This window comes from Megachile rotundata, chromosome 6 (assembly GCF_050947335.1).
Source record: "Megachile rotundata isolate GNS110a chromosome 6, iyMegRotu1, whole genome shotgun sequence".
In the NCBI taxonomy this organism is placed as follows: domain Eukaryota; kingdom Metazoa; phylum Arthropoda; class Insecta; order Hymenoptera; family Megachilidae; genus Megachile; species Megachile rotundata.
The window spans coordinates 4,803,046-4,815,729 of record NC_134988.1 but is presented as its reverse complement, the minus strand read 5'-3'; the positions used below and the strand labels follow the sequence as shown (position 1 = coordinate 4,815,729).

At 31.2% G+C, this 12,684-nt stretch overlaps 1 protein-coding gene across 6 annotated transcripts in view; it reads left to right on the top strand.

The window, feature by feature from the left end:
* The window catches only part of wge (BAH domain and coiled-coil containing protein winged eye), a 339,615-nt gene that overhangs the window by 28,279 nt on the left and 298,652 nt on the right, over positions 1–12,684 (top strand). For 2 of the 6 annotated variants that reach the window (XM_076532775.1, XM_076532772.1), the window contains exon 1: positions 2,712–3,137. The exons of 2 other annotated variants lie outside the window; for them this stretch is intronic. In XM_076532775.1, the coding sequence (XP_076388890.1) occupies positions 3,119–3,137 (19 nt within the window). In that variant the 5' untranslated portion in view covers positions 2,712–3,118. Of the gene's footprint in view, positions 1–2,708; positions 3,138–12,684 lie in introns of those variants that run through there. 2 more of the 6 variants (XM_076532771.1, XM_012298301.2) reach the window with 2 other exon arrangements.

Sequence of the window (12,684 nt, the reverse complement as noted above, 5' to 3'; positions counted from 1 at the left end):
CACTTCGCATCCTTCTGCTGTTGTAAATACCAGGAGCACGGCGGTTGTGACACGTAGCGTCTACCAATGAATCACGAGAGTCAACACTTATGCTAAAACACTACTGACATAACGCTATTGTTATTGTGCTAAAAAGTTCCTCGAAAATGAAATGTCCTTAATTCATCGGTGAGGTGAATCCCTGTTGTTCTACATTTATATCACTGCTTTTTATATTTCGTAGTAGATATAAAGTTAGAATTGTAGTGGACTTACCTGAGTCCCAATGTGACCAATGAAGAATCTATCGTTTAAGGATTAGGTGAAATTTGGATGAGTCTGAAGGTCGAATTGTTTGAGAACTTTTAATAGGTAGTTTCAAATAGCTATATGTGACACATAACATATACTAATGAGTCATGGTAGTCAAGACTTATGCTACAACACTGCTGACTTCACCGACATAGCGCTATTGTTACTGATTATGCTAAAAACCTTCTACGAAAAATAAACTAAACGTCCTTCTTACTCAAACTCTCCTTCATCGACGATAAGGTGAAACTCTTTGTAGCTCTATACTTATATTCTTACTGCTTTTCATACCTTATAATAGATGTCCGAATAGAACTAAGGTAGACTCAAGTACCTGGACCTAATATGACAAATGAAGAATCTGTCTATCCTTTAGGAATTAGGTGGAATTTGGATGAGTCTGAAGGTCGAATCGTTTGAGAACTGAAAACGTTTGTAACATGTTTTGCACAGCTGTGACGCATAGCCATCTACCAATGAATCATAACAGTCAACATTTACGTTAAAACACTACTGACTCTACCGTCATAACGTTACTGATTGTGCTACAAAAGTACCTCGAAAATAAAACGTTCTTGTTACTCAATCTCTCTTTCATCGACGGTAATGTGAATCTCTGTTGCTCCATATTTATATTCTTGCCGTTTTGTATATCTTGTATTAGATAAAGAGTAAAATTGCGATGAACTTACCTAAGTCTCAATGTGACAAATGAAGAATCTATCGTTTAGAGATTAGAATGAAATTTGGATGAGTTCGAAGGTTGAATTGTTTGAGAGGGAGTTTCGAACAGCCATCACTACTCTGAAGCCCCACCCTCGGGCCGAGTGGTAAGTGTGTGTGAACACACACAAACGAAGAGAAGGAAAACGAGTGGGGGATCAGTTGGATCTGTAAAAGCTCCTGCGGACAGCACTAGTCAGAGCTCGCTGCTGGCGAATAGAAGGCTGTTTGTGGGTGTGGGAATGGATTCCACGAAACTGGTTAAGCCACGTTTAACCCCTTTGCTGTGGATGACGTATATACACGTTCTCGAAAATGTTAGAGCCAAGTGTATACCGTCGGAATTTGGAGTCATATCGAGTTATATTGGGACGCATGCTCGACGAGTAAATTACACTGTTCGAGTAAATTACTGTTCGAACATTTGGTTTTGTAATGGACATCTTTTTACGACTTTTGTGCTAACTATGAATTTAAAAGCGATTTTTATGAGATTTCGGTAGTTTCACGTTTTGAGATATTTGATTTTGAAGAAGAATGCGAATTTTCAAATAGTAGATATGTTTGGAAATTATTCGTTTATTTAAAAATAACAATGTAATTATTTTAGATGTTAAATATGTTTGGGAATAATATAATTATATCAGATATCAAATATATCTTGAAAAAACAATATAATTTTTTCATATCTCAAATATTACAAAATATAGTATTGTGTTCAAACAATACTTGTTAGGTAATAGATATTTCGTTGTATTTCAAATGGTTTTAAAAATTTACGAATCTAACTGCGTTATACGATGAAGCATTCTTCCTTTGGAAATTATTTAAAAAAATAAAATTCAAGTTTGAATATTATCTACAAAATTAAATAATCCGACTCATAACATGTTGAACAAAGACTACAATTATTTTTGAGTCTACCTAAAGTATAAACTCACTGAAAACCTGCTGGCGAAGTTTGATTGTTTAACTCTGAAACAACCTGTACAAACAGTCTACCCGGATAAGGGTTAAAAAAGAATACCTAGAATGTCAATTGACATACAATTGTCGTTGCTTCTAACAAGGAAACCCCAAGTGTTCCTCTCAGGTTTTAATGAACCTTTGCAAGTTCATAAATCATGTTGTTACGAATCTCCCTATATATGCTTTCAGACGAACGGTCAATACTTTGCAAGATATATAATATTAAAGTTTCGGTAGAATTTATTTTTTCTGTTCTAAAACAATCTTAAAGAAAAGGATCGTAGATTAGGCGGTTGGGTCAGAAAGTTATGGCAATGTTATTTTTTGTATGCAAATTCAAATCTTTATTTATCAATTTTTGTTCATTTTTGTAATTTGTTAAAACTTATTAAACAATCAGTGACAGTATTATTTATCAACTTAAAATTTTTTTAATAATTGATAACATTATTTATCATCTTTTTCGAATTTAAGAAATAGTCAGTAACATTATTCATCAACATGTTGACACTTATCAAATAACCAGCAACAACATTATTTATCAACTTGTTCACACTTAATAAATAATTTGTAACAACATTACTCGTCACCTCCTTCAAAATTATTAAATAACCGACGACAATATTTAATCATCTTGTTCAAACTTATTAAATAACAGAAAACAATATTATTTATCACCTGGTTTAAACTTAAAAAATAATCAAGAATTATTGAATAATAATCAATTAACAAAATCATGTACTTGTTAAAACTTATTAAACAATCACTGACATCACTCGTTGAAACTTCTTAAAATATAAGAGGAACACTTTGGGTGGTTTCCGTGTAGACGAAGTTTGTCCTTTTCAGTGGTAAATATCAACGAAAAGTTTGGGAACAGTTTGTAAGGAGCATCGTACGTAGCCTGGTGTGTTGTGAGACGACGCGACGCGTTAGCGTGATGCCAAGAATCTAAATGCGTATTCCGAGTGTTCGTGTGTGGTTGTCGGCCTTGACCCTCACAGACACGGAAGACACGCGACGCAATCCCGGAAAGTTCTCCACTTTTACGCGCCGCTAGATTTATATTATCCTCAGACGCGTTACGTGCAGATCCGTCCGTCAATCGAACATCCTTTAATACATTTCAATATAAATGTTCGTCATGTCAAATGGTAAAGTAAGTTTTAAGATCGTACTTATTATAAGTAATATGGTGACGAATCCACCCTGTGCTTCCGTTCCGCCATTTTCAAACGAATAAAAAGGTTATTCCCCCGAGCTTATACTAACTGAATTATTGCAGACGTCTCAGAGATAAACGATAAAACTTCACCGGGAAATTCTGTAAGTAGAAATAAGAAAAATATGTTGTACACTCGCAAGTCTACGAATGCTTTAGTATCACGAAAATGTTCATTTATGCTTTCATTTCAAAATGTCGTCCACCGTTCCTAATGCAAACTTGACTTCGTAAGGAGATCGAGTTTAACGCGCTCCGAATATCATGTGTACCTTCCTTGAGCTCTGTAAATGCATCAATAATCCGTTCTGTCGATACACTATCGCTTTCATAGCTCTCCGCAGATAAAAGTCTAATGTAAAATTTGGAGACCTCGCAGACCAAACAGTAGGTTCTCTCTGACCAATTCGTCTCTCGCGATATTGTTCTTCCAACCATTTTCTGATCTAACACAGGCCTCGCGTAATGTGCGACAGCCATCTAATAGAACACGCGTACGTTAACATTTAAAGTAGGAATATACAGTCGGTTCTGATAAAAAATAAGATCCCAGTAAAGTTATCTCAAGTAGTAAACATGGGGTAAAGATGTTGTTTTGATAAACATTGGTTTATTTTTACTCTGGGTTATATCAACTGTGAACTTTTTATTACACATAGGGTTTATTTTTGTTAAAATCGTTTACCTGTGCAATGAGGTACCCTGTAGTAATTTAGTAACCTGTACTATGTAGTTTTCTATAATTGTGCACATTTTCTATGTTATATTTGTGTAAATAAATGTTATATTGCGATATCTTATATCTCACATTTTGTGTAAAAACACAAAGCTGAAATTTAGTCATTTAAGTTTAAATTTTGCAGAATTTTCAGTGATATAGATTTGTACAAAATATGTATAGCGGTGAAATATAATAGTTTAACTTTAGAACACTCTGTATGCAACGATAATTATCAGAATAACCTTTGCCAGCACATAAGCATGACAAATTGAAGATAGAATATAAGGAGTGGCAACGTGTGTTCAGTATCGATTAAGGAAAAACTTGTTTAGAAAATTTCATACACATAAATTTGATGTATATTAGTATTCTACGATTAAGGTTAGATTATATAGGGTGTTGTACGCGAAACCAGTCCACTTCAAATCATGATATATTACTTCCTGTAGATACATAGAGGCTGAGGTAGATTATTTACATCCTTTATACTGGTTGCACAAAATGTGGCGTTAAAAAGTGTCATTTGTCAAATTCAAATTTTGCAATAAGTCAAGATTTTCTTGGATAAAGATTTATTTTTCGTTGACCCGTACTTGCAATTCTTTTATAGGATATTTTCTGCTTCGGTGCAGTATTAAACTTGTCTTTTATTATTTTATTCTTTCATACGTTATTATTTATTTTTACAGTCATTTCTATTCCATTAATTAAATATTTTAAATATTACTATTTATTTGTATTTCAAGGTATTAAGCATTAAGATCCTGTATTATTTCCATTTTTATTGCTATTAGCATTAAACGCTTCAAACGCACTTAATTTAGAATGTACATATACATTATAACATTGATATCAAAATATTCTACTTTTCCAATTAAATATAGGTTCAGCTTAAAATTAATAAGAAGATTAATACAATAGTGATGTTTAATATTATGAGCTGTATAATTGCGCTCGTTATATTGCCCCGCCTTATATCGTTACGCCTTGTGTACTTTTGCTACAGAACGTGATAATATTGTCTTTTATTATACTACGGAGTATATATGAAACTTTTCTACGGAATATATATTTCACATGAAACTTCTTAAGGGTTGAATTGAAAAATGGATGAAGTGCAATAATTGCGGATACGAGATCCGGTCATTTATAATTTTGAATAAGGAAGAAAATACATCGTTGATATCTCTACGTTCGATCATATGAAACGAACTAATTTCATAATGTTGTTAGTTATAACCATAATTTTTGCGCCACGCAAAACTGTTTATATAATAATAAAACGGCAATATATGTGCAGAAAAAATATGTAGTGTACGTATCGTAACATTAATTATCTAATATTTCGATGGTTGAGCATTCCAAGTTAGTGAAACATATTTTAATTAAAAGCTGCCTAATTGAATGTACAGGCGGTTGTAACGAACGGTATACTGTGTCGAGCTGAAATGCAACTTTAACTGTAATTTGGATAATATTTCAAATTTTTCAAATTTGATATTTGGAAATTTTGGGATTTTGATTTTTGGAATTTTGAAAATTTGAGAATTTACGGTTCTAATATTAGGAAATGGGATCTTGGGACGTGGTTAATTTGGGAATTTAGAAATTTGAAAATTTAGGTGTTTGAAATTGGTAAGTTACGAATTAGTGAATTAGCAAATTAGTGATTTAGTGATTTAGTGAGTTGGTGAATTAGTGAATTAGCGAATTAGTGAGTTAGTGAGTTAGTGAACTAGTGAATTAGAAACCTAGTAAATTAGTAAAGTAATGAATTAGTGAATTAGTGAATTAGTAAACTGTTAAACTAGTAAACTAGCAAATTAGTAAACTAGTACATTGGAAAATAACTAAATTGGTGGATTAGTAAATTAGTGAGTTATTAAATTAGTCAACTAACAAATTAGTAAACTATTAAATTGGAAAATTACTAAATTGGTAAATTAGTAAATTAGTGAGTTATTAAATTACTAAATTACTAAATTACTAAATTACTAAATTACTAAATTACTAAATTACTAAATTACTAAATTAATAAATTACTAAATTATTAAATTATTAAATTACTAAATTACTAAATTATTAAATTACTAAATTAGAGAATCGAGTTAGTGAAATAGTTAACTAGCAAATTTCTAAATTAGAAATTCAGTAAATTAATGAATTAATAAATCAGTAAATTATAAAATTAAAAAATGCCTAGCGTTTCTGAATAGTCCAGAATCCGAAAAGATTGTGGCTCGAACACTCCTCGCATACAAATGTACTTCTTACAACAAGGGAACCCCTATATTAAACCCGAATGTACAGAGGTAGTGCTGCATCGTAAAATGCTCCAAGGAAACGAGATTACCAAATGCAGTAACTATAAACAGGTTTATGTCTAGAGTTGATTAATACATACCTATAATTTCCTCCGAACTTCCCTACAGCAACGGAATATAAGTAAAGAAGCGAGAAAGACACGCGGACGATTAAAATTATAAATGAATCAATAAAGGATAAAAAAACCTTCGTAATTTATTTACGGTAATTAATAGTAACTCAAGAGTAAGTTCAAAAGTTGTAAATCTTATTATGTAAGAACATGAATCTACCGCGCTTGCAGATTTAAGTTCTGTTGTAGAATCTACGGTAGTATGGTGTTTAAAGTTCAACTTGTAAAATATTGCGCGGGCATCTTCATATTTTCTTCGAGTTTGGTTAAATTTTTGTTGCATTTTGTGTCTTAGAGGAGGCGCTTATTAACCTCGTGGCTTATCGAGTCACTCGTGACCACTGTTGAAAGTTAACAAAAATAAATCGTTCTTTCATATAATTGAGTTTTGTATTCAATACTATTTACAATTTTTATAATTAAATATCGGTAAATGGTATATATGTCTAACTGCACATCAAGTTTCTTTATTTATTTTATACTGCAAGAGTGATGGCTTTGAGTGACGCAACACCATGAACATCTTACACTATTTTAACGAGTATGATACATTGGCACTTTATCTGTGATCAATTTTACTCAAATTTTTAATGTGCTTCAATTTGGAAATCAAGTCCAGTTATAGTAATGCATCGAAACAAGCAACGGTTTGGAGCTTCGAAATTAGCAAATTTTTATCCCCACTTCTTTGATTAAAGTCGCCGAGTGAGAGATCCGAGAATAATAATTTTCATGATTGACCGAATAATTTAGTGAAAAGAAGACAGAACATGTATATTGTTTTCTTACTATAACACATAGCCATTCATTCTCTTTTTTAGCAAAAAAACAAAAGTAAGTCCAATAGCATACCATCTTCAAAATAAGCAACTGGCCGGTTCCGAGCGTGCTGCTTATTTATTCGACGCAATACTGTATTTGTATAGTCAACTGTCGGAAAAATCATAGGTTAAGGGGTAAAAAGGGAAATGAAAAATGGAAGACTTGTACAGCGTATATGTGTACATGCATGGTTCCGTAGTGTGACTAAGATTGTGCGATTTCGTAAATTCGACGGTGAGGCTCAATGATTGAAAAAATGAAGTTTTTACGAATACAGCACTCATCAGTAGACTTCACCACAGGGTAGTCCAGCATTTTTAGACAGCAATATATATACCGTATGTTTAACACGTTGACTGCCACACTGAAGCAATTGAAAATTGTATTACGTAGTATTTTCATTTTTAACAAACCTTGCATAGTATTTTCATGATATTTTATTATATTTATTTTCGATAGTTTCAAAAAACTAATATGAATATTTTCAATTAGATAAGTGAACAAATTCCTAATAATATACATACTAGATCTGTATAGAAATTTACGTGTCAATCCATATGTGAGTAACATGGTAGTCAAAGAGTTAATAAAGTCGAATTTTCGGAGGTGCAAGATTGAAATAAATGCGCATATAAACAAGATGGCCGTCGAGGAACGAATACGACTATCAATATTGAGGTTAATATTTTCAACGGCAAGTTATCAGGTTCTTGATAAATCTAAAAGTCGAATTATCAAGCTATGTATCAGAAACTAAGAAGAAAAGCAGTGTTTATTATTGTTAGTTGAGCAATTTTAACAGAGATACACTCACGTTAAGAAATTAATTTTATTTCAGTACTCATTTAGTTGATAGTATTTGCGAAATAGATTTTTATACATGTGAAGTGGTTATTTTATAAAATTGTTGTTTCAAAAATTTATTTTGTGATATTACAATTTTGAGTAAATATGTTTTAAAGTTAATAAACTATTCTGAAATTGATGGTTTATTAATGTAAATCATTTTGAAAGTGGAACAGTTCTTTTTTGTTATTGCGAGATATTTAAGGTTTGCATTTAAATAAATTTAAAAATATTGTTAAGGACTAATAGACATTTTTCTTATTATCAACTAGATTCACTTTCAAATGTATTACAGTTATAATTTCCGTCGAAATCATTCTGAGCTATATTTTATATTATAATTCGTAATTAATTTTCAAATAACAGCAAAACTGTTAAGGGGTTTTGTACATCGATACTAAAAAAAGAACCATATCGACTTTGTTGCGTATTTACTAGAAACTGAAATAGAACTTATTTGCAACCTCATAATAGAAATCAACAATGATACCTAGCGCATCTTCACTCATATTGAGGTTATTTGTTCCACAAATATCATACAATTTGTAGTGTTTCAAATGCCTAATGTAGTTTTTATTGTATCACTAAAAACCGGAGCTAAATACAGTAATATATTTGGCTAAAAATAATTTCAAGCTAAGATTGTACCACTAAAAATAATCTTTCCAACACTATTAACCCCTTGCACTGTTTTGATGAGTCTGACACACTCGTACTCCATCTGTGACAAATTTTACTTCAATTTTTAATACATTTCAATTTGGAAATCAAGTCCAATTATTTGCTTAGACAGTCGTTGAATATAAAATATTCACATTTTAATTTTATCTGTTTATTTTAATATTATAGTTATGAATAGTTAGTTTACTAAATTGAGATTACATTTCGACGTTCTTTGTCTGTTTTAATATTGTAAATTAGTTAATTCTGGCTGACAATGAATAAATCATAGTGTAAAGGGTTAGTCAATTTTCCATGGCCCAAATTTAGAGAATTTCAATTATTTTCATTATAGACTGCTTATAGATAAAAATATATTAAGTTCTATCTATTGTTATTATTGCGTGGGAAAAATACTGAAGATTTCTTTTTGTATAATATTTTATATATATTTAATAGTTAACAGATATAATTTTGGTATTTAATTCTATTTACTGAATACATCAATGGGACATTTTTACCCATTCAAAGCACACTCTGTTCAACCCCGGCAATGATTCTCACTTCTTTTAACATTCATACCCCATAAAATATCTCACTCATACCAACTTCACTTACTCAGCACTCTCACCAACCTCATTCATATAACACTCTTACCAACCCAATATTATAAAAATAACCTTGCAATTATTATCCTCATTTGTGGAGAAATAGACTAGTCCCACTTTCAAAGTAGACTCATACATAAAAAATTAGAGTCTTTAATCATTTTAATCAAAATTATATTACTTCTCTTGAAAAATGCGAAAGTGCAAAATTAGATAGTGATCTCTAATATTTAATTGAAAAATAAAAAACATATTATTTGTTCGTAAGAGTGAGAACATTTACTGGATACAGCATAAAAAACTACAAGAAATAATTAAGTTATTATATTTGTCAGAGGTATCACATCGATTATCGATAAGTTGTCGATATCTTATTAACCCTTTACACTCGAAAGGTGATTTAACTCACGTTTCGATTTAGTATTAAACCTACTGTCTAATCTATATTTACTTTGAAATTAAAATTGAAGTTATATAAACAAACGATAAAACACAAATTAATATACAGATTAATTTTGTATTTTCAAAACCAGCACAGATTTTGAAACAAACATTGACATAAAATAAAAAATTTTTAACAAACATTGTGACATAAAATAAGAAAATTGTAAAATAGTCAGTTGATCGCTTTGATAGTTTTAGTGTTAACACGACTGCAATAAGTATTTTTTATTGTGATGTTTAAACTATAATGAGACGATGATGGAATCTAATAACGGAGGTATAATAATTTTGCAGGAATTCATCAAACTTTTCAACTAAAATGAATTTAGAGTTTCGACAGTAAAAATTGTTGTAAGAATAACTCGCAATATGGTTTTCACAAAATACACATATATTGAAAGAAAGAAGAATAACGAGTTAATTACATGGGAGTTGGTTTACGACTAACTGAAATCCCCTGATCAAAGCAATCGAGGCCCCAAAAAAATCAACAACAACAACAACTAAAATCCCCGGACAGATTGGCTGACGTAGTATAACGATCGCACATCAACCATCAATCGCCACTATTATGGTTACTAACCATCAAAAATATCTGTGCGTGTAAAGAATTAACCCTTAACGGGCACACTTCATCAGATTAACATACATGGCACACTGGGACGTTCAACACTATTTCTATTACGATTTTGTGTATACCTATTTCGACCAAAAGATGTCTTTTCACACTTTTTCGCTTGAATGCAAATAATTGTCAAAACTGTTAGGATTTCAAATTATCAGTTAAATGTATCTAATTTGAGAAATATATTTATTGATATATCGATGTTGTTATTAGAGATTATTTAATCAGGTTGTAAATTCTAGCTTAATTCTACAAAGTATAAATATAGCGGTATACACTAAAATGCAACATAGCGGGAAATAAGCGAATATCAAAGTTATGCCGCAACTCCTGTATTTTCCGTTACAACTGAAATCGGGATTCTCTAATCTGATTATAATTGATATGCTGCTAAATGGTGTTGATATTTATATGTAAAATAGTTTAAAATTGAGCACTGACATGAAATTCTTAAAGTGTCAAAAGACCTCATGGTAGAAATAAGTTACCATATGCACATTTTTAGATCTAGGATGCGCTGAAAGAAAATGACATCGCTGAATTAATTTAACAACTATTGAAAAGTCAAAAAATTAATTGTGGAGAAATGATTCAACATAGAGAATAATTCTAAGTTAATATTTGAGAGGTGTCTTTTGATACCTGTTGGTAAAAATAGTGTTAAAGTCCCATTTACTAGAAATGTTTCTTACAATGAAGCTATAAATAAGCTCGTTGTTTCATACCCCAGTGAAACCGTTAAGAATTAACACAAGAATTTATTTGACCGCTGATAATTTCGTATAAAAATATTACATCTGCTCTTGACTTGACTTTGTTCGCTATACATAAATAAGAAATTATCGTCATAAGTAGATACACTAATGCTCAAATTACGGATAATGTAAGATGAGGGTACCATTTTGTTTCGTTTCTCACATGTTTATTCCCTTTCCCCTATATTTGATTACTAGTACCATTATTTCAAGTTTTGAATTTATAATTCATTACCCAGAGGATAGTAAGATGGGATTAATTAAGGACTACTAATATTGTAATTTATACAGTACTCGCCCGTATGACGTGGTTTAACGTCACACGTTCTATGGGCCAACATAGAATATATGGTTATAGCACATCATGCTGTGCGAATGTTTTCCTCATATAATGCAAATAATGTAATAAATAACGCAATATAGCAAATAAAGTAACACGATTAGAACGATTACTGTCATATCAAGTATTATTTTCTATATTTTGTTAAATAAGCTAGTTATTTTCTGCATTTTATTAAACGGCGCGACATATAAAGAATTACTTTGTATGAAAACAGTTTCTATAGAATCATTATAGTAATTTCTGTTATAGCTTCATTTCGATATTTACATTCGGGAGTCTATTATACTTATTATTTATAACCTGTAGCATATTAAGCTTGACTCACTTAAGCACTCCAATACAGTGAAAACCGAATTAGGTTTCCTTAGCAAAAATATAGCGATCAAAGATGATGACTTCCATTCTTAATTTTTAGGGATTTCTGAGAACTTAAAAATTGATCGATGTGTTATGAATTTGAGGTTATAGAAATTTCACGATTTTGTAATTTGGAAAATTACTTATATGGGAATCTAGTGACTTCCGTATCTAGGAATTTGAGGATGCGGAAATTAAGCGATGTGGCCAGTTGAAAATCTAAAGATACAGGGATTTAGTAATTTGGAGTTTAGGAATTTACACATATAAAAATTTAAGGATATACGAGTTTAGGGATCTAGGGGTATTTGAGTACAGAAATTTGATGGAGCCTACAAATTTAGGAATATAAGAATTTGAGAATATCGTTATTGGGAATTTTGGAATTTAAGAATCTACAAATATCGGAATTTAGGGATTTGAAATTTTGAAGCTTGCAGAGATAGGGATTGTAATATCTAGGGATGTGAAAATCTATGAATTTGCGGATCTAACTAATATAAGAATCTAGAAATCTAGAATTAAGAAAGAATCTAGGAACTTAGGGTATAGTGATTTGGGTAATTAGACATTTGGGAATTGCCAAAGTTAGTAACATAGAAATTTGGGTATTTTGGGACTAGGATAGCTAATTTAGGATAAATTTGGGATCTAGGGAGTTGGGAGCCTAGGAAGTTGGGAGCCTACGGAGCTGGGAATTTAGGGAACTGAGAATCTAGGGATCTGGGCATCTAGGGAACTGGAACTTAGGGAAATGGAAATTTGGGGAAATAGAAATCTAGGGAAATGGAAATTTAGGGAAATGGGAATCTAGGGAGCTGGGAATCTAGGGAACTGCGAAGCTAGGGAAACGGGAATCTA